The 23,262-nt window shown below is 42.3% G+C and overlaps 5 protein-coding genes across 19 annotated transcripts in view; 3 read left to right on the forward strand and 2 right to left on the reverse strand.

The window, feature by feature from the left end:
* Positions 1 to 4,344, reverse strand: part of LOC137585963 (collagen alpha chain CG42342) — a 70,661-nt gene extending 66,317 nt beyond the window's left edge. For all 15 annotated transcript variants that reach the window (XM_068302020.1, XM_068302010.1, XM_068302008.1 and 12 more), the window contains exon 1: positions 3,653 to 4,344. The gene's annotated coding sequence lies outside the window, so the exon portion shown is untranslated. The remainder of the gene's footprint in view (positions 1 to 3,652) is intronic.
* Positions 4,345 to 6,692: 2,348 nt separating this feature from the next.
* Decay (Death executioner caspase related to Apopain/Yama) lies at positions 6,693 to 7,904 on the forward strand. Its single transcript, XM_068300310.1, has 3 exons — positions 6,693 to 7,062; positions 7,122 to 7,463; positions 7,531 to 7,904. Exons 1-3 carry the CDS (start codon positions 6,732 to 6,734, stop codon positions 7,791 to 7,793), a joined length of 936 nt encoding a protein of 311 aa, XP_068156411.1. The 5' UTR covers positions 6,693 to 6,731; the 3' UTR covers positions 7,794 to 7,904.
* A 218-nt stretch (positions 7,905 to 8,122) lies between these two features.
* Gr89a (Gustatory receptor 89a) lies at positions 8,123 to 9,266 on the forward strand. Its single transcript, XM_068299002.1, has 2 exons — positions 8,123 to 9,028; positions 9,099 to 9,266. Exons 1-2 carry the CDS (start codon positions 8,123 to 8,125, stop codon positions 9,264 to 9,266), a joined length of 1,074 nt encoding a protein of 357 aa, XP_068155103.1.
* Positions 9,267 to 11,814: 2,548 nt separating this feature from the next.
* Cad89D (cadherin-89D) lies at positions 11,815 to 21,953 on the forward strand. Its single transcript, XM_068299003.1, has 10 exons — positions 11,815 to 11,890; positions 14,576 to 15,614; positions 15,669 to 16,629; positions 16,684 to 16,847; positions 16,912 to 19,989; positions 20,049 to 20,117; positions 20,192 to 20,428; positions 20,797 to 21,105; positions 21,198 to 21,371; positions 21,431 to 21,953. Exons 1-10 carry the CDS (start codon positions 11,815 to 11,817, stop codon positions 21,951 to 21,953), a joined length of 6,630 nt encoding a protein of 2,209 aa, XP_068155104.1.
* LOC137583841 (glutathione S-transferase 1-1-like) lies at positions 21,945 to 23,249 on the reverse strand. Its single transcript, XM_068298992.1, has 2 exons — positions 22,725 to 23,249; positions 21,945 to 22,658 (listed from the first exon to the last, which is right to left on the reverse strand). Exon 2 carries the CDS (start codon positions 22,652 to 22,654, stop codon positions 22,022 to 22,024), a length of 633 nt encoding a protein of 210 aa, XP_068155093.1. The 5' UTR covers positions 22,655 to 22,658; positions 22,725 to 23,249; the 3' UTR covers positions 21,945 to 22,021.
* Positions 23,250 to 23,262: the final 13 nt, after the last annotated feature.

A 23,262-nucleotide genomic window follows, 5' to 3' on the forward strand; every position in this document is an offset into this window, starting at 1 on the left:
ACGATGTGTGAGGTTAACTATCCCACACTCTTTCGCTGCATGTGTTGGTGCAGTAAGAGAGTTTGTTAAACAGTGCAAAGTTACACGCAACTAAGCACTTAACTGCATAAAAGCTAGTGTCAAGGGGGTGGGTGAGGGAAAGAGGAGGAGGAGGAGGAAGGGGAAAGTTACAACCGCAGGCGACGGCAGCCTTGGACTTGGTCGAGTTTGCGTGCGTTTTTATGAATGGAGTCCATGAGCAACAACTGTAAATCTGCGACCCCGTTGAAAGGGCATCCACAGGCTGTCGGCTGGTCTGTGGGCTGTCGTCTGTCAGTGCTTAGGCGCAAATGAAGTGAAGCACAGCCAGAAACCGAAAGACCGAGTTGGCTAGCAGAAAGAGAGATGGCGCGGCCATAAAAAGAAGTCTCGAATGACCGACGAGGTAGCCTCAAAGAGGGCAAGCAATGTAAACAGACACAGCTGGAGAGTTGGCACGACAGGCTAGAACTGGCCAGGGATGCAGACAAAGTCCGACAACCATGTGTTGTTATTGCGGTCGGCATGGGTTAAAGGCCCAAAAGCTTGTGGACCATCAATTGAGATCTGATCTGACACGGAAGACCATTGAAAAACGCTTAAAGTTGAGTAAGCGAAGGAAGAAAGCAAGGCTCGGCTAAAAAATATTACCACTTATTGGGTAACGTGAGAAAATAAGGCATAAATTCCGAATAGGAGAAAGATTAAAGGCATTAAAATTGACAAACAATCAATAAAAATTTGTTCACCATCATCAACATTTATGAGCAAGTGCTAAAATTTCGGCTTTGCTTTCCATGGTTGGATTAACTCTACTAGGCCAAGGTAGTAAAATATACCAATCGAAAATGTGAAAAACAAATGGATTGACCCTCGTAAAACTTATGCTTATGGATTCTAAAGGTAGCAGGAGCTGACTCACAAAATCCATAACTCTCTCATTATGGCATACTGAGGCCGAAACACCCCAAAATTCGCGGTAACAACTTAAGCTGGTAAGCCCCTGCCGCCATAATCTGACCACACAACACCAGTTCGGTCTTCAGAAATGAAGCATACTATTCGATTGCAACCCTGACTACTGCTGCATGTCTCTCCAAGGCTAACCGCACACACACACACACACTACCCATCACCTCGATTCGTTGCACCAAGTCCTTTTCAGATACGTATGTACATTCTTTCAACTACTATGCCTAGTACCTGGCTGAGACAAATTTAAATTCTGGTAGACTTTTTGGCTTGGCATTTAAGTAATTTACTGGCAACAACCTGTGGGTATGGGCTATAGTCGACTCACTTGCCATGTCCCTAGCTGTTGGGTTGGTAATTTTTCACTGCCTGACAAGATGTCGCCGTGACTGCTGCTGCTGCTGCTGCTTTTGCTGGGTTGCTGCATAATTGCTTTGTGGTTAAAGGGATTATTTGCTTATTTTTTCTGCTGGCTTGTCTGCCTGCTGACTCACTTAAGACAGCAACGTCGTCTTCGTCTTGTTCGTTGTTGTCGTCATTTGCCATTTACTAAGCCGGCGGCTTGCGCTGATTTGGGATTAAATGCATTCAGCTCATTTAATTTTCTGTGCACCGCAAAAACCAAAACTCCTGTTTCATGCTGGCTTCATGGTGCCTCGCAAATTATATAATTAAGTTAAAGTGAGAGGCGGCTGGCAATTTATGAGCCCAACTCTCAGCGCAACGGTCCACCTCCTCCTCCTCCTCTCTTTGATGGCACGCTAATTTCTTAATTTTCACCTTCCGCTTCTGGCGGACGTAACCCATTCCCTTGCCAAATCTAAAAAAGGGAAAAACATGTTCATTTCCGTATTTCTCTCGTATCTATCTGATGATGACTTTTATTGTTATGCGGTGCTGCGGCGGCTGGAGCGACTGTGTTATCAACACCCGCAACAATGGCGCGACGACCCCAAAAACTCAAGCTCCGGACCTAAGTCCCGGCCAGGTCCAACCCCCTTTAACATCGACGTCGGCTTCGGCTGATTGCTGTTCATTCGCGCGTTAAATATGAGAGGGGGTGGTAGAGGAGGAATAACAGTTGTTGATGCTTTTGAAAATGAAACCTACAGACCCCAACCCCAACCCCAATCAGGGAACTATGCTTTTTCTGGACTACTCTTTGGGCTCTACGGACGTTTTTGTGTTCAATTTAGCGTCATAATTTCGTTTATTGCATGGACTGTGACAGCGTTTCGTTTACTTTTGGATAGAGTAACATCTCGTCTCCCCTTCCCTTCCCCTAGCACCAACCATCTGTCTATCCATCCATTCTACTCTTTTGCCGCTGCTGCTGCTGTCGCTGTCAAGTGTTTTGTTGAGTTCATCAAAATTGTCGCTAGCCAACGACGATGACATCCACTTAACGCAATTTTCAGCACCAGCTCCACTTGACTGTCATTCAGTCATTCGTTCAAGCTGCTGTTAAGTATCCACCATCAGAGCATCTATTCATTCGTTCATTCATTCATCCACCCATTCATTCATTCATTCATTCAGAAATTCAGTCATTCGTTCATTTTACGCCATTTACAGTTACAATTAATGTTTGTTTGCCCAACTCCCGCATGACGAGATCAAAGTAGCCTCTGCGCTTCATGCTCGAACCTAACTCAGCTTAAAGCTTTTTCATACATATTTAATAATTGTTTGGCTTGAAGTCCATAAAAATGTCGAGACCGGGTCGAAAAGGCCCCCAGGGAAACAGGCAAGCCACCTTCCTCCCTTTTGCAAAGAAAAGGGTCGTAGTAAGAACAACAAAAAGCGCAACCTTGCCATAACATAAATGAATGTTTTTGCTCAACTTTACACCTGGAGCTGCTGGCTGCCTGTTGTTGGGGATGTCTGGCATCTTTGGGGCATGCCATAAAGTATCTTAAATATTTGTGCCACGGTTTGGCCAGCAATTTTACGAGAGAGTACAGTACTAGACCTGGGACCTAGGCTTCATTAGATTTGCACTAGAACTTAATTTGCAATAAGATTTTCATGGACAGGATTTTTTTCACATTTTTTGTATACCCATAGAATATCTTTAGAGTCCTTGTAAGGTAATTTCTCAGCAGCAGGCATTGCCATTGCCCATTTGCCGAGTGACACTTTACAATTCTAATAGACATCGGCAAGGATTTATTTGTTTTAAGTTAATTATTACAACATGAAAGTTGGAATTTGGGTTGAAGCAAAGAGAATTCAATTAAGAATTGCCAATAGGATATCTACAAGTCGGTTCTGGGACCCTACTATATGTATATGGGAATTTCATTTTCCCTTTTTTTTTGTACCTTGCTTGTTTAATCTATTTTTTATGCGCTTTGCGCGGGCAGTCGCCTAAAAGCGGGCTTGGATTTATGCTTGCCTGCCTTTGATTCGATTCCGTTTTGACTGTGTGAGTGTTTGTGTGTGTGTGAATGTTGTTTTTTAGGGATATTCTTTTGTCATTGGGACCAAGAGCAACCACCCTAATTTGTTGTTGTTTAGGGGGATTTGCATACACAAAAGAACTCATGCATATGTACAAACATACAGACATCTGTACATATTGCCCTTTATGTGCATTAAAAACGAAATCAAATATACTCATGGTAAATCTTTGATAGACCCTTCAATGTTGTCGTTGTACCTTAGTTTGCTTTTGCACCTATTGCACCTTTACTGCTGCTGCTGCTGCTGCTGTTTCTCCGACTGTTGCTCCTTTTTTTTCTCTTTTTCTTTTACTGCGTTTCACTTCACTTTAGACTGATTTGAGCACTTAACATAATTTATTTTCAACTGAACAATTTCTTATTTCTTGCTTGCACTTGGCACACAAACACCGATTGTTGTTGCTGTTGTTGTTGTTGTCACAACTTTGTTTTGCTGCTGGCTTAAAGCATTTCCTTCTCTCTTTTTGTGCCTTTATTTTGGCTTTCTTTTTTTCTTCTTCTACTGCCGCTGCTGCTGCTGCTGCTTTGCTTTAATCTAAAAACAACAACAATGAAACGCAAACACACACCGCCACCGCCACTTAACAGTGCATAAAAAGGGATCCCGATGGAGCAAAGAGATGCTGCTGCAAGCACAAAATATTCACGTTACTAACACTCACTCCCTAACAAAAATACACTCAGACAGATATACGAAAAATCACGATATATAGTCCGCAAAACACGTCCGCTCTCAATGAGAATCCTTTAAAATATATATTTTTTTAATTTCGTATTTTTGAAATATTTGAAAACTCGCTTTCATCAAGATGTTGCCGAGCCGCGCAGTTTTACGAAAATTCAAAATAAATTCATCCGACAGCACGTCCGCTCTCCTCGAAATTCAAGTTTACACTCGCCGTGAAATATTCGCTTCAAGCAGCAGCGACGGCGACGACAGCAACAACAAGAATGGAGCATGTCGTTGTCTGGTATCACACTGTTGGTTGTCTGGTATCGATGTGGTTGATCCCGTGCGCACTGTGTCTGCTGGAAAAGTGTCTCGGTGCTTTCCACACTTATCCTTCCGAGGATCATATATACATATATAAAATAGAGGATTTCGGCGTTTGCAAGCAGTACTTTTCACTGGAAATTAGTTTTTTTAAATCAGCTCTGGATCGCAATATGAACGATTCCTTCTAACCCCAATACTTTGGGTTAATACATTCAGCAGTTCAGGCCTTTTAACCAACACCGAGTAAACTACTGGCCAAATAATGGATCTGTCTTAGAAGTTTCTTATTTATTACTTATGACACGATAGTTGTTAATAAATTATTCAATAATATATAGCTATCACCAAAATTTACAGAAAAGTCTGACTTGATAAGTTTTTATAAAGCCAGTATAATTAATATGTTGAATGTTTACTTAAGTAATAACAAATAAAATTAAAAATGACTTCTGGAGAATTAACAAAAATAAGGCTACATGATTGCAATATTAATTTACAATTAGACTTACCCATTTTTAAAATCGCATTTAATTACTAACGGACTAATGTAAACAACAGGTAAAACCCGGCTTATATATAGCTTGCCGAGAATTCGCCTTAGTTTATACACCGTGAGAAACGGGTGCTACTTACTGAGACGCATAAAGTTTACCAACTCCTGCAAGTAAATCCTCAGTCAGGAGCCCTTTACGCATGAAGGGCTTCCGGGTGTGAGGGGCTTGCTTGCGAGGTCGCAATTGGCCTAATTTATTATGTATTTCTATTTTTAATAATATTAAAAGAATATATAAATTAATAAATATAAAATAATGTAAATATAAATGTAAACATATGTTTTTTCTCAGTGCGGAATTCGCCCGAGAAGTAAAAAATTGGCCATTCGCCCTAAAATATTGCCCCTTCGCCGTAAAATTTTTCCCCTTCGCCTTAACAAATTGAGCGCGGCGAACCATATGTTTTCTCTCACTTCGCCGCGACTCCCTTCAATTCGCTGAAGCCGCTCTCTTCGCTGTGAACCCGAAAATATACCAAACTCCGCAATGTTGCCAATGAAAAAAGGCCAGATCTGTCGAGAAAAAAGCGCTAGCGACAACACTGCATTTGCGAGCGTTTTTTTTAAAAACGCACGCGTTTTTTGTGGCCTACTGAGTGGAAACGCGCGCGGTTTTGGAGTGAGAGCTATTGTGATGAAAATTTCTTTATGGCGCTTGAATTTTTGAATTAAGAAAAACATTATGTATTTGCTTTACTCCAGAAATCAAAAGATACCAAAACATGTTTTCATTCTCCTTCTCCTAATATTTTTATTGCAAATACTTTCTTGGGTGTTAGATTTATTCGACAAGAAATATTGAGAAATTTCCCTTTGCATCCCATCAAGAAACCAAACCAACTAAATTAATTTGAACATTATTTGAAAAAGATTTTAAAAAAATTCAATATCTTATTATTATTACTTTAATAATTTTTAAAGATGAATAATTTTGTTGAAATATTTTGAGCAAATAGCTTGATGTGCATTTTATTTACAGATTTATTTCGTTTTAAATTCACAATATTAAAAATTTAAATTGGAAAATATTGAAAAATAATAAATAGTTCTTATTTATATATTTGTAATGGTAGACCAAAAATTTTGCTTAGACAAAGCTTTATTTTTGCTTTTTCATTGTTCCTTTTCTCTTTTGCTCGATACTTTGCTACGGCAAGAAACTCCTTGGATGCCAGTGCCATACTCATTTCCGGTTTCCGTTACTTTGTGTGCGTGTAAAATTTGAATTGCGTGGCAAAAGATTTTCCGCACCAGGACCCCCTACTCCAGGATAGACTTGAAATGCGACTTGGTTTTATTTTTGATTGTGCGCATATCTAATGTTATTGGAAAAACATTAACTTTTTGGGCGGATGTTCGCAATTTCCATGTCTCTGAGGGCGTGCCCCGTTTGCCTAAATCAAATTGTCTCGTGCAACTCAAAACTCATTCTATTAACTGCCAATTGCCGGCAATAAGCGGAGCTTCCCTTAGAGCAGGCTAATCAACACATCGAGAACACAAGATGGATGAGGAGAATATATAGAGAGAGAGAGCGTAACAGATAGAGAGAGAGAAGTCTATAAAGGCATATTCGGCAATAAGTTGGTGTGGTGATAAGAAATGTAGCTGCATTTTTGATTAGATAAGATCCAACCGCTGGTTACGCGCTACGTGAGCTTTTTCTTTGGCATTCGATCGGTAAGCGCTTAGTCACAGGCTACCATTAGGAACAAACAGTCACAAAATGGACGAAGCGGACTTGTCACTCTTTGGCAGCAAGAATAAGCACAAGAAAGACAAAGCAGATGCCACACAGATTGCCAAGACGCCCACTTCGGAGGCCGATCTGAGGCGCATCATTATATCCCGGCCCACAACCGATGACACTTACGAGAATTGTCCCCGTGCCGGCATAGCCTTGATTCTCAATCATAAGGACGTCAAGGGCCAGAAGCAACGTGTGGGCACAGAACGTGATCGTGATGTTATGCAGAACACTCTACTGAGCTTCGGGTTCGATGTGAGAGTGTATAACGATCTGACCTTTGAGGAGATCAACAAACTACTCAAAGAAGGTAAGCTAAAGCAAAAGAGTTAGCCAGAATGAATAACCAAATTTGTTTCTCCATTTCAGTGGCCCGTGAGGATCATAGTCAAAATGATTCCTTTGTGCTAACGGTCATGTCTCATGGCTCTGAGGGCAAAGTCTATGCCAAGGACATGGCGTATCCGGTGGAACGTTTGTGGAATCCTTTTCTGGGCGATAACTGCAAAACCTTGGTCAATAAACCAAAGATTTTCTTTATTCAAGCCTGTCGTGGTGAGAATTTGGAAAAGGCCGTGGAATACGTTTCCACGTTTGCCGTAATGACCAGAGATCTTGGCCCAGCACCAGCTGCTCCGGCAGCACCTCAGCCTGTTACATATGCCATTCCCAGTACAGCTGATATGCTTGTCTACTACTCCACATTTGAGAGTAAGTCTCGAACTAAACCATTTCATAAGGGCTACTAATCGAATGTTTATTTATGTTCACCTTTTAGAATACTTCTCCTTTCGCAATGTGGACGATGGCTCTTGGTTTATACAGTGCCTCTGTAGAATTCTTGATCTAGCCGCTTGTGACGAGGCTCTACGGCCCGAAGGAGTTGAACTGCTGCGTCTCCTTACGGCTGTCAACCGAAAGGTGGCCTACGAGTATCAATCGAATACAAAGAACGAGGCTCTCAACCAAATGAAGGAAATGCCAAACTTTATGTCCACTCTGACAAAAACTTTTCAGTTGCGTGTAAAACCCAAGACATGAAGCTAACATCAATTAATGAAATCGGTGGACGGTGGAGTTGAGTCAGCAGAGAACAGAAGTATATAACAACAATTTGTATTAATAATAATGTTTGCTATTTGTTTATATGTATATCGATCGCTGTGTTTTGTTTTTGCTTTTGCAGTACTTATCTAGAATTGGCTTAATGCCTTTGGGGCGCGATAACGAGCGCCAGTTGACTGCTCTATATAACTTAGATGGCAGTTAGATAGTTCTCAGCTGCCTAGACACCTAGGGTGGCCACTATAGTTTACTATATCCGTATATATTTATGATGAATCCCTGTGGTCACTTCAGTTTACCAGGACATGCCACGATTTCCGCATGTTTGTGGGCTCTGCCTACTCTTTCGGTTGTGGCAATTGCTGTCTTTGGCTCCGGTTGCCTGCAATGCCAAGCAAGGCGTTCGCTGTAGCCGGCTAATGACGCTGAACGCGCTCATCAAGTGGCTCATCCTAGTGGCGATTTCCCCCTTCATTCTGCTGCAAAGTGCTGCCTTATATAAGGCGACAAATGTGAAACATTCCTCGCTCTTCAATTACATCGCCTTGGGTACAATGGCTGGAGACATAGGAATATCTCTAACTCTACTGGCCAGCCATTTGTGGCAGCGTCAACAATTAGCTCATCTTTTAAATCAATTTGTTAGACTGCATCGTACTACTAGATTATCCTGGCCCGCTACTCTAATGCTTTGGACGAAGCTTCTTCTCTCCCTATACGAGGTTTTGTGTAATATACCCTTTCTGCAGGACTCGGCCAAACGTTTACCTTGGCCTCAACTAATGGGCTATGGCATAGAACTCTATGTCCAACATGTGAGCAGTGTCTATGCCAATGGAATATTTGCGGGAATGCTTCTACTGTTATCCAACTTAAACGAGTTGGAGGAGAAGGAAGGACAATCTCTGCCATTGAAAAGGGAACGACATTGGCTTAGAATAAGCAGCAAGTTTTCCAACACTTTCCAATTGGGAATATTCCTGCTGGTCATTGGCAACTTTATCAACATTTTAGCCAACATGTATGCCTACATGTCATACTTTGTGTCCCAGCATGGCGTTCCTCTGACCATATCAAACTATTGCATCATTGTTGCGGTTCAGCTATACGCCCTCGTGATGGTGGCCCATCTCTGTCAGGTGCGACATGCCAGGCTATGTCGTCGATATCTTCAATTGGGCTATACTCCCGATAACTTAAGTTTAGAGCAGGTACACTTGATCACATCAATAGTTCGTTGGCATACTCTCTCATTATCTTTTCTCCCTTGTCTTTTTTTAGGCTATGGGACCAACTATTCCTCTACTAATGTCCCCCTTGGGCAGTGTTAAGTTTACAATTTTGGGTCTCTTTACCCTTGACAATGCTTTTTGGCTGTTTCTAGTGTCTTATGCTCTGAACTTTATTGTTATCATCTTGCAATTCACCTTGGAGAATATGAAACGTTAACTAAAGTTGTCATTAATAATGGAAATACACATGACTTCATATTCGTACAAAGAAAGGCAAATAAGATTTATTGGAGCCAGTACTCCATAAACCGATGACTCTGTGGTGTAGACATTATATCTTTATTGTTATAATATTGAAAATAAAGGTATTACATTTTTAATAAAATAACAAATGGAGTAATAATAATATGCCCTAAATATTGACTTGAAGTTATATTACGGCCTTTAACATTTACTTAAGTGTAATAAATTCAGGAATAATCCCAAAAAACATATATATTTGAACAGCTTTGAGAGCTTTTGGGTTCGTGTCTTGACTACTAACTAAGTAAGAGTTTGACATCATTTTTAAACGTTACAGTTTAAAAAAAATTTATATATAAAGAAATATTTTGATTTCATATAGCTAAAATAATGAATTGAATATGAAAATTGTGTTCTTAACTCAATATACATTGAAAATTATGTATTTTTATGTACTAAATTTCCATTTTGAAGTCTGTTCCTCTCTTTTGAGCAAATGAATATAATTCATGCCATTATTGAAACATTTACTTCACATTTATTGCATTGACCTGTTCCAGTTTTTAACGCTTTTATAGTTAATGGGACAAAATTTGACACCCTAAAAAACGTAACTTATAAATAAACGACAAATGCAAAAGATAATCTTTTGTCTGCCAATTGTTTGGAATTAGATTGTATATATTTGTCGTTTTAGTGTGTCGCAATCGTCAATTTTGATTTTGGTGAAACGTTTTTGTCATTTGGTCAGTTGCATAAACTGGAAACGAAAGTCGTTGGCAGTAAAAAACAACAACAACAACCAATGAAATGAAACTAAAAGCCGAACAAGTTGATTGATATTTATAACTCCACGGGTTATTAAGAGAATATAGACATAGATCGATAAGCCAATGGGTTATTCACCTGTCCACGCTTAGTTTACCCGAGTCCTGTTTTTCGGAAAGATATTTTGAAAGGGCGACTCATATTTCAGAGTCCATCAGAGCATGGCCATTGTTGGATTGGCCTACATGCTAATAGCGTTAGTATGTACACATAATCTGGCTATTACAAATTTATAAAAATTGATTAGCATATGGGCTTCTTCCTGCTTTCACTTTGGATACAAAAACTCTGAAGGCTGCCCTCGCTTATTAGCATTAATTCTTCAAGTATCCAAGCTTGTGGATAACCAACAGACCGACAGACCAACAGCCCCGAATTGAGCAGAAGCATTCGCACGCGCCAATTTTCCAAGCCGCTGGGCCGATCGCACTACCCGCTGGCTACCTGCACTTGCGTAGGCTGCCTTATGGTCAGTCCAGCTCCAGCTCCAGCTCCAGCTCCACTCGAGTGTTATGTAAGGCTATTAACCACAACACTCGAATACTACACTGAAGGAAAACATGAAAAAGTTGATAATTTTAACTCATTTTTGATCTGGATATATTGAGATTTGCTTAATAAATGTTTTCCAAAATAAATAGGATTATTGAGGTATATAAAATGTTGTTTTCAAATGCATCTACATCATATTTTGTTCAGGTGTAGAGCCCCTTTTCGTAAGCGAGAAGCTTTTGTTGTTGGCAGTTTCTTACATATGACTGCAGATCTCTGAGGTGCGAGGTGAAGCGATGGTATGCCAAGAACCGTTAAGACGCCTTTGCAGTTGGGCTTATCGACGTATTGTTCATCCATCCCAAGCAGCAATTTGTTTTGTATTTGATTTTTGACTTGATGCGCTTGCTGGCCATGGCCATTCGCAGTGGCAACAAATGTTGACTCCACATTTCACTGGGCGCATCATCAACTCATCATTTGTTAGCTGCCTTTGGGCCATCTTTGGCCCTCTCTGGCTCACTCTCCATCTCTTGTTGGCTGCATGTTTATGTTTATGTTAATAAGTTTTGTTGTTTATATGTATTTTTTTTTTCTTTTGCTTTATTATTTTTATGATTACAAAGCAAGCAGTTGCTTTGGCTGCTGTTGCTTCTACTGCTGGGCCTTCCTTCCTTCTTTCTCTCTTTCTTTCTTTGGTGCATTTCATTTGATTGCCTTTTGTGTTTTTCAACACGCAATAAAACGACAGAAAGAAAGAGAAAAGGTAAGACAAAAGCCGCAACGGTTTCTGAGACAAGTTAAGCACTAAACATGTTCATTTCATTGGGGCATATACTACACATACAACCCAACCCAAGGATGTCTCTCCTTCTCTCTGTCTGTGTCTCCCACTCTCTCATTTAATCTGTTGCAAGAAGATTTTTCCTTGCCACTTGCCACTTGTCGTGGTTATTAGTGTTTTCCACTATGGAAAACTAGTCTCATCACACACTCACACACACACACACACCACACTCACCTAGTAGACCAAACTCTCAAACTGAACCCCACTTGCAGGCGGACTCATCGCTTCAGTTGGTCGTGAAGTGTTTACCTAGTCGGTTGTCGGTTGGTTCGTTCGCAATGTGATCACAAGAGACTCTAGCTATAGCCATCGCAAAGGATAACTGAATGAACGGATTATTAATTTGACACGGAATATGGCGGAATTAATATTTTTATTGTGCTTTGCATATTTGTTAAGCCAAAATGTGGCCCAAACTGGCCAAGTGCAAGGCAAGTGTTAAATGAAATATGTTCATCATTAATCTCTGTCCAGACAGTGTTTTATGTGAATCAAAAGTGGCCCGCTAGCTCGGCTAGGCCCATGTTTGTCAAGTGCAGTTTGTCGCCTAAGTCTTTTAGTTGCGTTTGCAAGTAAACAAGTTTATCTTGTTGCTTACTGATCCGTTAAATAACCCAAATCTTCAAATGAAATGCAGTTGCGACAACTCTTCCTCAGGCAGAGACAACCACACACACATAGACTCGGAAATCTGCATCGATCAATGCCATTGAAGTCAATTGGCAATTTTTAACAAAATATGTGTCCCAGGGTGTTAATTTCTCCCCCCTGCCCCGTTGCCCCTGCAATTTACCCAGTGACCCAAATTGTTTTCCTTGCTAACCCATTTTTGTTACTTAACCTGCTCCTTGCCACCTTACACACACACACACACACGACACACATAAACGATGTGAACCCAAAAGTGAACCGGCAAGTCACCCAAGTGCTTCTTTTGTATGTAGATATCTACAATTGTGTGGCAATGTTCTAATTAAATTTTTAATTTGTTTGTGTTACTTGGAATGACCGCATAAACTTAATGTTCTCGGACAACTTGAATGAAATCCGCGGCCAACTACATGGAAATGGTTTCTGTTGGTGTCACGGCAAAGACAAGTGCCAAGTGTTTAAGACAAATGTGAAATGTGTGCATTTATGAATAATTTGTAGTTATTTTGCTCTTATGAGAATTAGAATAGCATTTGTGTTTGTGGGAAATGAGAATTGACCGTTACAAAGGAAACACCAAACACTTGAAAGTGATAAATGCAATCTAATGGCAAGAACAATGCCTCGGCCACAAGTGTGATAAATTCTATGGAAATTGGCTTGGACTTTATTTATTGTTAACCATAAACCATCGCGATGGCTTGTGAAAGATACGATGTTTCAATCCAAACCCGTTTTAACAGTTAAACGAAAATTCATCATAAAGTTGAGAGCTTTAATTCAATTCAATATTTGAAATATAATCCTATTAACCTCAAGATATTTAGGATATAGGATTTAGGATATGGAAGTCAAAAACAAAAGAAATATGTATCTTATGGCTATTAAACTCATTATACCTTAAACTCAATTTCTTTATCAAATTTAGACTCAGGCAGTCAAATAATTCCTTTTTGTATTCTTTTAATTTCTTTAGGAAACCTTTTCGATTGGTTTTATGTTTTAGCCCTAAATTAAATTTAATGTATCTACTTATAACCAACTTTTCATGCCATGTATTGCTTGGCAAAATCTATAAATATTCAAGATACGAGCAGTAAATCTTCAATTCAATCGTTTGATCAATATTAGGATTGGGAATAGGATTGAATTAGAGGTAGACAAGTTATTGATCCTTTGCTTTAAATTTTACCCCATTTCTTAGACAATTTAGATAAAAACAAAAATTTAGTTTTAAATTTACAAACAAACCAAATTGGTTATACCATTTGCCTCACACTTTTTTGAATGTCAAACCAAGGAGAATTTCAAAACTGATATAGTATACCTATAAGTTTGGTTTACTGATCTTCTTCTTCTACAACAAAAGGTTTAAACAAATAGAAAAATGAAATGAACAGAAATTTGGAAGACATACTTTTAGTTTTCAATTTTATTTGGTAATTCTCTCTCTTTCGATAAACCCCATAGATTTGTTGAAGATTTGCTCAATGATTCTGTTATCTATAAGATTTAAACTTGGCTAAAGACATTTTAGCCTTTAGCAATTGGGCTTAATGTGGGAAATAAGAATATAGATTATTTGTTGAACTCGTTTCTGACTTGGCTGGGAAACGCAAAGAATCCTGACTATTCAGTTGCACCTCTTTGAGGCCAATTGCGGATTCGGATTTCCATATTCATGGACTTGGACCAACTCAACGCAAACAATTCACACCAAAGTGAACTAGAAACTGCAAGTAAATAATAGAAACTGCAGCTGCAGACTTAAATTGCACTGCAACAACAATAACACGAATAAAATAAAACAATAAACAAGCAATGCCTATGAAAATTGTTGAAGAAAACTACTACCACAAAAAAAAAAAAGAAGACGACAACTGACTTGAAGATTTCACTGGGGCAACGCCAAACAGCAACAATGATATATATTTTCTCGTTGTAGAAGATGTTCCGAAAAAATGTCAGTCAGTCAGTTAGTCAGTCAGCAAGTCAGGCTGACAGTCGTCAGAAATTTCAACTCCGCTTGTCACTGCATGGCAAGAAAAAATTGTTAATTATGTCATGAGGGTGGGAACTGCAGCAGAAAAGAAACAAAAACCAAGGCAGAAAAAAAATGATAAAATTCGCAAGCTGATTGCAGGGCTCTCCAACAACAGCAACAACAACAACGACTCCTAGGCGACAGTTGAATGCATGTGGAAAAGTGTTGCAACCTGAGCATGGGCCACGCGACAAACGTAGAAAGTTTTCGGTTAGGCGCCAGTTCTCCGCCAGTTAAATTCGCATCGCACGTTCCCCCGTGATGGCGACCACGTTCAATTGTGGTTGCGTTTTTTGGTTCTCAGTGCTCTAAATTTGCATGGCAACGGAGACAGCGAAACAATTTGTCGAGATTATTTCAACTTTTTTGCTTTTTCTTTTTTTGGCGATCTCTAATCTTTTCTGTTTGTGCTCCACTTTAGCAACCTCCGGCAGTGTCGCTGGATGTTCGTTTCACACGCTGGATGGAGTGGCTGCTGAAAGCGAAGGTGTTCGTTTCATACGACTGAGAGAAGATGCCCAGGTGGGGAAAGAGATTTTACGGCTGCAGGCCTATCCGCGCTCCAGTGTCGCCCTCAAGGGCGCCGATGCCAGCGGCGATCATAAATACTTTAATTTGACGGAATATAATGCCACAACGCTGGTGGTTAGTCTCGCACGTTCATTGGAACGCCTGGTGGATCGTGATGTACCCAGAAATTTGCTTAAGTTTCGCATTCTCTGCGCTGGCCGACAGGAGAAACTGGAGGAGGGCAGCTACCTCTCCATTACCGTTTACATTGAGGACGTCAACGACAATGCTCCAGAGTTCCTGAACACTCCGTATGTGATCGATGTGGATGAGAATACCGCTGTGGAGAGTATAGTCTTTGAGGGAGTGCAGGCCTTTGATCGCGACAAACCGAACACGCCGAATTCGGAGATTCACTTTAGCATGACCACGGTGCCCGAGCAGATATCAGCCGATGGCAGTCCATACTTTGCCCTAAAGAGTCCCCACCGGCCGCTGCTAATCCTAAAACGAGAACTGGACTTTGACAATGGCATCAGGCAATTTAAGTTACCAATTTTCGCCTGGGATCGAGGAACGCCAGCCAATCAGGCCAACACTACAGTTACAATCAATGTGCGGGATGTAGACGATTTACCACCCAAATTCACTGAAGGAGTCTATCGGACCAAGATCAATGAGTTCTATCCCATGACAGGAGTTCCTGTGCGCATTCCCCTGTACTTCGCTCCACCCATAATGGCCTTCGATCAGGATTCACTGAATGCCACACTTATTTATGAAATCATTTCGGGCAATGAACGACAACTATTCCGTGTGAATCCCCACAACGGGGTTATGTATTTGCAGAAGGAAATCGACTTGGAGGAAGAGAGTTTGCCGGGCAATAGTTTCGTTATTCAGTTGGAGGCCCGGCAGAAGGACAATCCCCTCAAGAAAGCGTTAGCTCGGTAAGTTTCTCTATAAATAAGCCCAAGATCATTTGTAACTCCATTTCATTGCAGCATTGAAGTCGAGGTTCTTGATCTGAATGACAATGTGCCAGAGTTCGAGGCTGATTTCTACAACATTTCTATAGTGGAAAATTTACCCACAGGCTTTAGTGTACTTCAAGTCAATGCTCTTGATCGTGACCAGGGTGAGAACTCGGAATTTTTGTATAATCTCGTAGAGACCAAAGATGCGGCTGGTGCCTTTCGCATTGACTCACGCTCCGGTTGGATTACTGTACGAGATGATCGTCTGCTCGATCGGGAGAAACGCAAATCGATTCAATTAAATGTTGAGGCCCTGGAGCGGAATCCTTCCTATCTAGATGACAAGCATTTGAAAAAGCCTGGTCCCAGTCGTGTTCGTGTAGACATTACTTTGCTGGACACCAACGACAATACTCCCAAATTTGATCATGGAAATCTTTATGAGTTCAAGGTGCCAATTACTGCACCAATTGGCTTTAAAATTGGTCAAGTGGTGGCCCACGATCCCGACGATGGACCAAATGGACAATTACTATACGAACTGCAGCGTCCCAAAGGCAGTGGCTACATACCATTTCGATTGGACAATAAGAATGGAACCATCTATGTGGGTGGGCCTCTCAGGCGTGGACGGATTGCCGTATTTGTGGAGGCCAGTGATCAGCCTACAAATCCATCAGAGCGTCGCTTCTCCTTGGCCGTGATAACAATCGAAGTGTATGCAACAATTGATGATCAAGCCATTGATTTTGTGGGTGCTCCCTATGAATTTTGGGTGGGTGGTCAAACTGCATTGGGTACATCAGTTGGGCAGGTGCGGACAACTCTGATCTATGATGGTGAAGATGAGATAATGTACGATTTGCTGCATACCTATTCGGAGGGTGTACCCTTTGCCATAGAGGAGCGTTCGGGCATTATAACAGTGATCAGAGAATTGTCGGAGTTCAAACGCAAAGTCTATAACTTTGAGGCGGTGGCCAATTATGTGAGTAACATGCAAGCAACTCCCAACGGAAGTCTTATTGTTTCTGTTCCTTAGCTTTTTGCCAACTCATCCAAGCCGCTGATCATATCGCGGAGTTCACCACCTCTTACCACAGCTGCCTCGACGGAACTCAGCGATGAAGGGGTGCTCATTACGAATCTCACAATTCACATTGTTGCCAAGCCAGAGCAGAAGGTGCCAATCCGTCCAGTTATAGAGTAAGTCCATTGGCAAGAAATATAAGTTCTTGGCTACAATTTATTCTTTTTTGTTCACTTCCAGGGAGATTAACATGAACATAATCAATTTCCATGTGGAGGAGAATCTGGTGGGTGGCATTATTGGCCAGCTGCTCTATAAAAATGGCCTCAATGTGGTCAACAACGAGTTGGGCACCTTCCGGGAGATGCCTGAAAGTAACCTGACACTGGGCAGTCGTTTCCGTAGTCGCAATCGCAGTCGTAGTTCCAAGTCGAAGCGCCGTCTGCCACGTCGATTGGCCGGAGATACCAATCTCAAGCTGCGCTATATTATAGCCAACCAACAGGAGGTGGTTAATAAGATATCCATCACGGAGGATGGAACACTGCTAACACTGATTGGACTGGATCGCGAGCAGCAAGCCAGCTATGAACTAACTGTGATTGTGGAGTATAGCACGGGTCTGGTAAGCGGAGCTGGAATATATCAGGTCAATATTAAGGTGGACGATGTCAACGACAACGCTCCAAAGTTCAACGCCCTCACCTATGTGGGTCTGATCAATGAGAATTGCGCACCGGGAACAGAGTTCTCGATGAACCAGGCCATACTCATAAACGATGCGGATGAAGGAGTTAACGCAGAGTTCCGGGTCCAACTGCAGGGCGACTACAGTGAGGAATTTACAATTGAGTTTGTGAATGTCAGCTCCAATACTAATGGGAGTCAGCACAGGATTCCAGCTGGCACAGGCGCATTTAACATTTTCAACTTGACCGATCAGTGGAATGATGAATTCAAGTACCAGGAACTACACACATCCTTCATGCAATCGAATTTTAAGCTCAGTAGTGGTCCCTACTTTCGGATCAGTTACACGGGCAAACGGGGACTAGATAGGGAGAAGCAGCAGCTGTACAACCTGAAGATCATAGCTGCCGATTCTGGAGGCCTGTCTGGCTATGCCCATTTGACAGTTCTTGTGGCTGATGTCAACGACAATGCTCCCATCTTTGAGCGCATTTCCGTTTTCAAGGATTCGAGATTGGAAATCCGAGAATATACCACAGATATGGAGATTTACTTTGTAGAAAGCTCCAATGCATTGATGGCTCCATCGGCTACGGCCACAATGATGCTGCCGCCGCCCCCGTATCACATTCCAGGATCCCCGCGTCTACACATGGATCGGGAGAGAGGAGTTGTGGGCCGTGCCAAGTCCCGGCGTCGATTTGCCCGCTCCCTACATCCGAAGTGTCCACTTTTTGCCGTCTACGAGGATACACCGGTGGGGGCTAAGCTCTTGCAATTGAGCGCCAGTGACGAGGACTTTGGAAAGAATGCTCTACTCCACTATGAGCTTGTGGCTGAACAGGTTAAACGTTCTCCAGCTATGCCCATGATTAAGCTGCAAGGAGTGCGATATTTCAGCATGGATAAACTTAGCGGGGAACTCTCGGTTAACTATCCACTGGCTGCCAACATCGAGATATTGGTGAATCTGAGTGTAACGGACATTGATGGGCTAAAGGATACTACTTGCCTCCGGTTTACTGTGATGGATGTGAACAATCATGCGCCAACTTTCAAAAAGTCTTGGTATAGCTTCGACACAGCCGAAGGAGACTATAAGGACAGTGTGCTGGGTCAACTGATGGCCATTGATATGGACTTTGGCGAGAATGCCAATGTAACGTATAGCCTGAGTGACCTTGAGCTGCCTTTCACCATCAAACCAGCCTCGGGGGTGCTTAAGATCAATGGGCAACTGGATCGTGAACTAAAGGACAAATACAATTTCCAGGTTGTGGCAACTGACAATGCTCCTCCCTTGCAGAGGATGTCCAGCAGCGTGAATGTGGAGGTCAATGTGTTGGACATCAATGACAATCGTCCCGAATTCATTGGCTACGACGAACAGACAAAGGCCATCAAATACATTCCGCAAGTTTCGGATCGAACCCAAATGCTGCCCGTCTATAAAGCCTATCTGGATCGGAGTACCCAACCGGGTACATTCGTTAAGCAACTGGCCGCCATTGACAAGGATAATGTGGGAAATGGCAATGGGCTGGTTCTATACTCCATTCGTCATCAGGAAATGCAGGCTCCGTTATTCCAGATCGACTCGCGCGATGGCACCATCACCACAGTCTCTCACATCAGTGGCTACAATGATTATGAACATCTAAATGTCTCAGTCATTGCCTCAGATCTGGGAAGTCCGGCGCTATCTGCCACGGCTGTTGTCATAGTCAATCTACAGGGCCAAGCAGTGACCACGTCCACAACCACACCCACCACTGAAGTGCCTGTAAATGTGACAATCTTCCAACATCCATACTTTGAGGTTAAATTGACTGAAAACAATGAGGCGCCAACTGAAGTGATGCGTTTGAATCTAAGTGCAGGATTGAATGCCGACAACTATCGCTGGTCGCTGTGGCTGGAGGAAGGCCTGGACGAGACAGACGCTCATCCGCCTTTCGAATACGATGCCAAGAATATGCTGCTCTATGCCCTAAAATCGTTTGACAGGGAACACATATCACGCTATCAGCTACGCATACGGGCCGATCGCCTTAGCAGAGAGGCCCGTAACTATGCCAAGGTGTCCTATCCCGTGGTGGACGAGCGCATTGAGGGCCTCTCACCCAATGAATGCCGCATCCTTGTCCACATTGCAGATGAGAACGATAATGCACCCAAGTTTCGTGGCAATGGGCAGCCGATTGTAGCAGTATTACCTCGTAGCGCCAGCTTTGGTTATCCAGTGACTCGGGTAATTGCCTCAGATGTGGATGAGGGTATCAATGCGGAGATTCGCTATCGCCTGCTGAATGAGCCAACGCGTCTCTTTGGCATCGATGAGACAACGGGTAACATTCGTCTACTCGGTGATCTGCCATTGGATGAACGAATCTATGGTTTCGATGTAAAGGCCACCGACCGCCTGGGTGCCGATGATGGCCGAAGTGGCATTGTCAATGTCTTTGTCTACATCATAGACGAGTCCAAGCAGGTGCTATTGGTTGTCGCCGGAAAACCTATAGAGGTGGAGAGTAAAATTGAGGGGCTAATGGAGGCTCTAAGCGAAGCCATTGGCAAGGATGTGCGAGTAAGATTACTCGAACCCCATGCAGGAGGATTGGAAGCCTCGTAAGTAACTAAAATATCATGGGGAAAACTTATGGAAATCTCTCTATCTTTCTCTCTAGCACTAATGCCTATATATATGCCGTGGATCCACATACGAATGCCATAGTGGAAATGGAACAACTGCAGGAGTAAGTAAACACCATTAATCTTTCGTCTTGTCCACGCATTTGACCCACAACTGTCAACTGTTCTCTCTTTCTAGCTCACTGGCTGGCCTACAACTTGATGCACTCCAGTTGCAGCAACATAGAGTGGATGCCACAAAGGCCATGCCACGTATTATCGAATTGGCCGAATTCGGACAAGTTCCAAGACCCACACACGCCACCGCTTCTAGTTTTGTGGGAGGTCTGGAATTTGTGACTCTTGTTCTGTTGGCCTTGATTAGTCTGGGAGCACTTGTAGCCGCCTGTTGCTATCTCTGTCTACGGCAAAAACGGTAACTCAAAAAAAAAAGAAAAAGACTGCTGGCCAAAAGGCGCACTTAGATTGTAGCTCGTAATATTTTAGCATTTCTGTTAGCCATAGCAAAAGAAAAGCCTTCAAAAAAAACAGCTTAAATAAATATTAAGTCAATTACAATTCCTTGCCTTTGGTTGTTGTTGTTCTTGCTCGTGTTGCAACATTTGCTGCTGCAAAAAACCGGCTGTAATTAGGTCTACACCTGTCCGATAAAATTCTAACTGTAAAAAAAGCAACAACAGCAAAAACATCCAACAGGCAATCTCCTAGTTGTGACAACTTTAGCTCATAGAAGTGAATGCCACTCAAATGTCATCTTACATTGACGTTTTTCTTTCTTTCTAGTAATCTCTGGTCTCAACGCAATTTCGCCGCCTCGGAAGCCGGTCTCACCTATACCATAGCGGGCATTAGCAATTCACATCGTGGCAAACAGCGATGCCAGCAGCGCCAGCAGCGACACACGCAACGCTGCAGCAAGGGCAGCTCAGGTAGCCAACGGCCAACTAGTGCTTTTATGCCCGAATCCGTTTGCTCCTCGGCCCAGACCCAATCGACGGCCACGGCCACAGAGAAATTGGAGCAGCAGTTGCATCATCATCATCAGCAACAAGCTCTGGCCACGCAGCAGCAGCATCATCAGTACCTGAACGAGTAAGTGAATGGCTGAATGGCTTCTTCGTGAACGAAGAAGAAGGCACAAACGGGTTTTGCCTCTCTACTAATCTAACCGTCTCCACCTCTAGGCAGCAGCACCGCCAACGCGAATATATTGATGTGCCACTACCCAAGTCCATTGCCAAGGCTGCAGCTGCAGCTGCCGCAGCAACAGATGGCAGCATAGGAGGAGGCCTTGGAGGCGGGCCAAGTAGCACTCCATTTGTGCTAAAATACAATTCCTGCCAGCCCGTTAACAATCTGTAAGCATAACCAACAAAAAATTGCTAGACGTAATCTATAATAGCAATTCATTATGCAGCAACAACTATGAGACTTCGCTGTTCTCACTTCACTCAACTGGGCAGGACTCTGGCGTAGAGTTCCTCAGCAGTCGAGAACTTTACGAGACCTCACCGGATTCCTTTCAGCATAGCAGCAGCGTGAAACGTTCCAATAATGCCGAAGTTCTTTGTCCACGTCATGCCAAGGCCCATTTGGAACTGCGTCAACAGCCACCGAATACTACGGACAGTAGCGATACCTATGAGGATTCCCTGAAAACAGATGAGCCTCTGGTGGCTCACAATTGTCGCAGCAGCAACTGCCAACATCTCCAGCATCAGCCCCACTATCAGAACACAAGATTCGAGAAGCGCTCTTGTGTGCGACACTCCTTCTCAGGTGTCAAGGACGATCTGATGCAACATTCGCCTCAGATATCGCTACGTCCGCGGGGCCATGCGCTTCGTAACTCCATGAACGACTTGGAGCAGCGCCTTCATAACCTAGAGCAGTCCTTTCGACGACCACTCGAATTTAGTAAATCGAATTCATTGTTTTAGTAGCTAAGTGTAGTACAAGTTTTATTTATAAGAACATTCAAGTGCAATACAATACACCAAGAAATCAATTAGTTATCGAAATATTTGCGGAACTCCAAACATCCGGACCAATTGAGCTCCCAGCCAGGTGTTACCTTCTTGGCCAGTTCATACCATCTGCTGACATTCGAATACTTTGTGATATCAAATTTGGCCACATCAAAAGTGGACACACTGGCCAAAAAGGCTATATCCGCTATGGTTAGATTGTCACCAGTGGCATATTTTTTGCCCTCCAGCGTGGTATTCAAATGGCCAAAGGCTATTTCGATTTTCTTATAAAGCTCTGGATCGGCTGGTTTCTTCTCAAAGATCTGTGGATAATAGTAATCCGCGAAACTCTTGTACAAGGTGCCACAGTCAAAGTATAACAATTGATTGATAACAGCTTGCTTTGCTATATCCTTCGGATAGAGTTTATCATCTTTGGCATAACTCTCCACCAGATATACCATAATAGCACGTGACTCCCACAAGGCAAGGCCGTGATCATTCAGTGTGGGAATCGTATGCTGCGGATTCATCTTCAAATATTCCGGCGTCAATTGATCTCCCGCCCGTGTATTGATAAAGACTTGCTTGTCAAATTCCACACCGATGGCTTTGGCAGTCATAATGACAGCTCGGCAGGGAGCAGATCCGGGTCGATAGTAGAAATCCATGGCGCTGTCAAAAATAGTCACAATTCATCAAATAAACACGTTTCTATCTACTACATCAATCTAAACTTACATATTTTCGGGGCTTTTTTTCTGGTCAAGTGGTTCTAGTAGCTAAGAGCAACAGCGTACAACTGACTGACTCTCTGTTGGCTTTAAAGTTTTTATATTCAATTCCATAACTGACAATGTGACGATAAACCAATTAAGTTCAGGTGATAATTAACAAATCATCGTTGGAAGAGAGTGAAGAAGAGAAAAAACTAATTTTCGATTTCATAAGCTATGAGTTGCACCTCGCAATTTCATCAGCTGCTCAAGTGTGTTCTAGAAAACCATTTAATCTCAACTTGTGCTTATCAAAACAAAAAATCTCAGTTAACATGTTTGTTCATTGAAATCTTAGATACTCGAAAGAGACACCCTATCTATGACTCCCACGAAGACAGAGTGTTTCTGAGCTTCTAGTATATACTACATGTTATAGGTATGTATTTCATAAGAGCATTTTAATTACTCTGGCCTTATCACACTCACGTTTGCTAGATAAGTTTCGATTAGATAGACGGCCAAACACACTAGAGTCAACGACTCTTTAACTTCTATGCATA

Source organism: Drosophila tropicalis, unplaced genomic scaffold (genome assembly GCF_018151085.1).
Source record: "Drosophila tropicalis isolate 14030-0801.00 unplaced genomic scaffold, ASM1815108v1 contig_878, whole genome shotgun sequence".
Taxonomy (NCBI): Eukaryota; Metazoa; Arthropoda; class Insecta; order Diptera; family Drosophilidae; genus Drosophila; species Drosophila tropicalis.

What these genes read in the sequence shown, in the direction of transcription:
- Decay (XM_068300310.1), top strand. Translation starts at nt 6,732, where the DNA reads ATGGACGAAGCGGACTTGTCACTCTTTGGCAGCAAGAATAAGCACAAG. An exon ending in CAACAAACTACTCAAAGAAG is followed by an intron (nt 7,063 to 7,121) that starts GTAAGCTAAAGC and finishes TCTCCATTTCAG; the next exon opens with TGGCCCGTGAGGATCATAGT. An exon ending in CTACTACTCCACATTTGAGA is followed by an intron (nt 7,464 to 7,530) that starts GTAAGTCTCGAA and finishes TTCACCTTTTAG; the next exon opens with AATACTTCTCCTTTCGCAAT.
- Gr89a (XM_068299002.1), top strand. Translation starts at nt 8,123, where the DNA reads ATGCCACGATTTCCGCATGTTTGTGGGCTCTGCCTACTCTTTCGGTTG. An exon ending in ATAACTTAAGTTTAGAGCAG is followed by an intron (nt 9,029 to 9,098) that starts GTACACTTGATC and finishes GTCTTTTTTTAG; the next exon opens with GCTATGGGACCAACTATTCC.
- Cad89D (XM_068299003.1), top strand. Translation starts at nt 11,815, where the DNA reads ATGGCGGAATTAATATTTTTATTGTGCTTTGCATATTTGTTAAGCCAA. An exon ending in TTGAGGCGGTGGCCAATTAT is followed by an intron (nt 16,630 to 16,683) that starts GTGAGTAACATG and finishes TCTGTTCCTTAG; the next exon opens with CTTTTTGCCAACTCATCCAA. An exon ending in CATCATCAGTACCTGAACGA is followed by an intron (nt 21,106 to 21,197) that starts GTAAGTGAATGG and finishes CTCCACCTCTAG; the next exon opens with GCAGCAGCACCGCCAACGCG.
- LOC137583841 (XM_068298992.1), bottom strand. Translation starts at nt 22,654, where the DNA reads ATGGATTTCTACTATCGACCCGGATCTGCTCCCTGCCGAGCTGTCATT.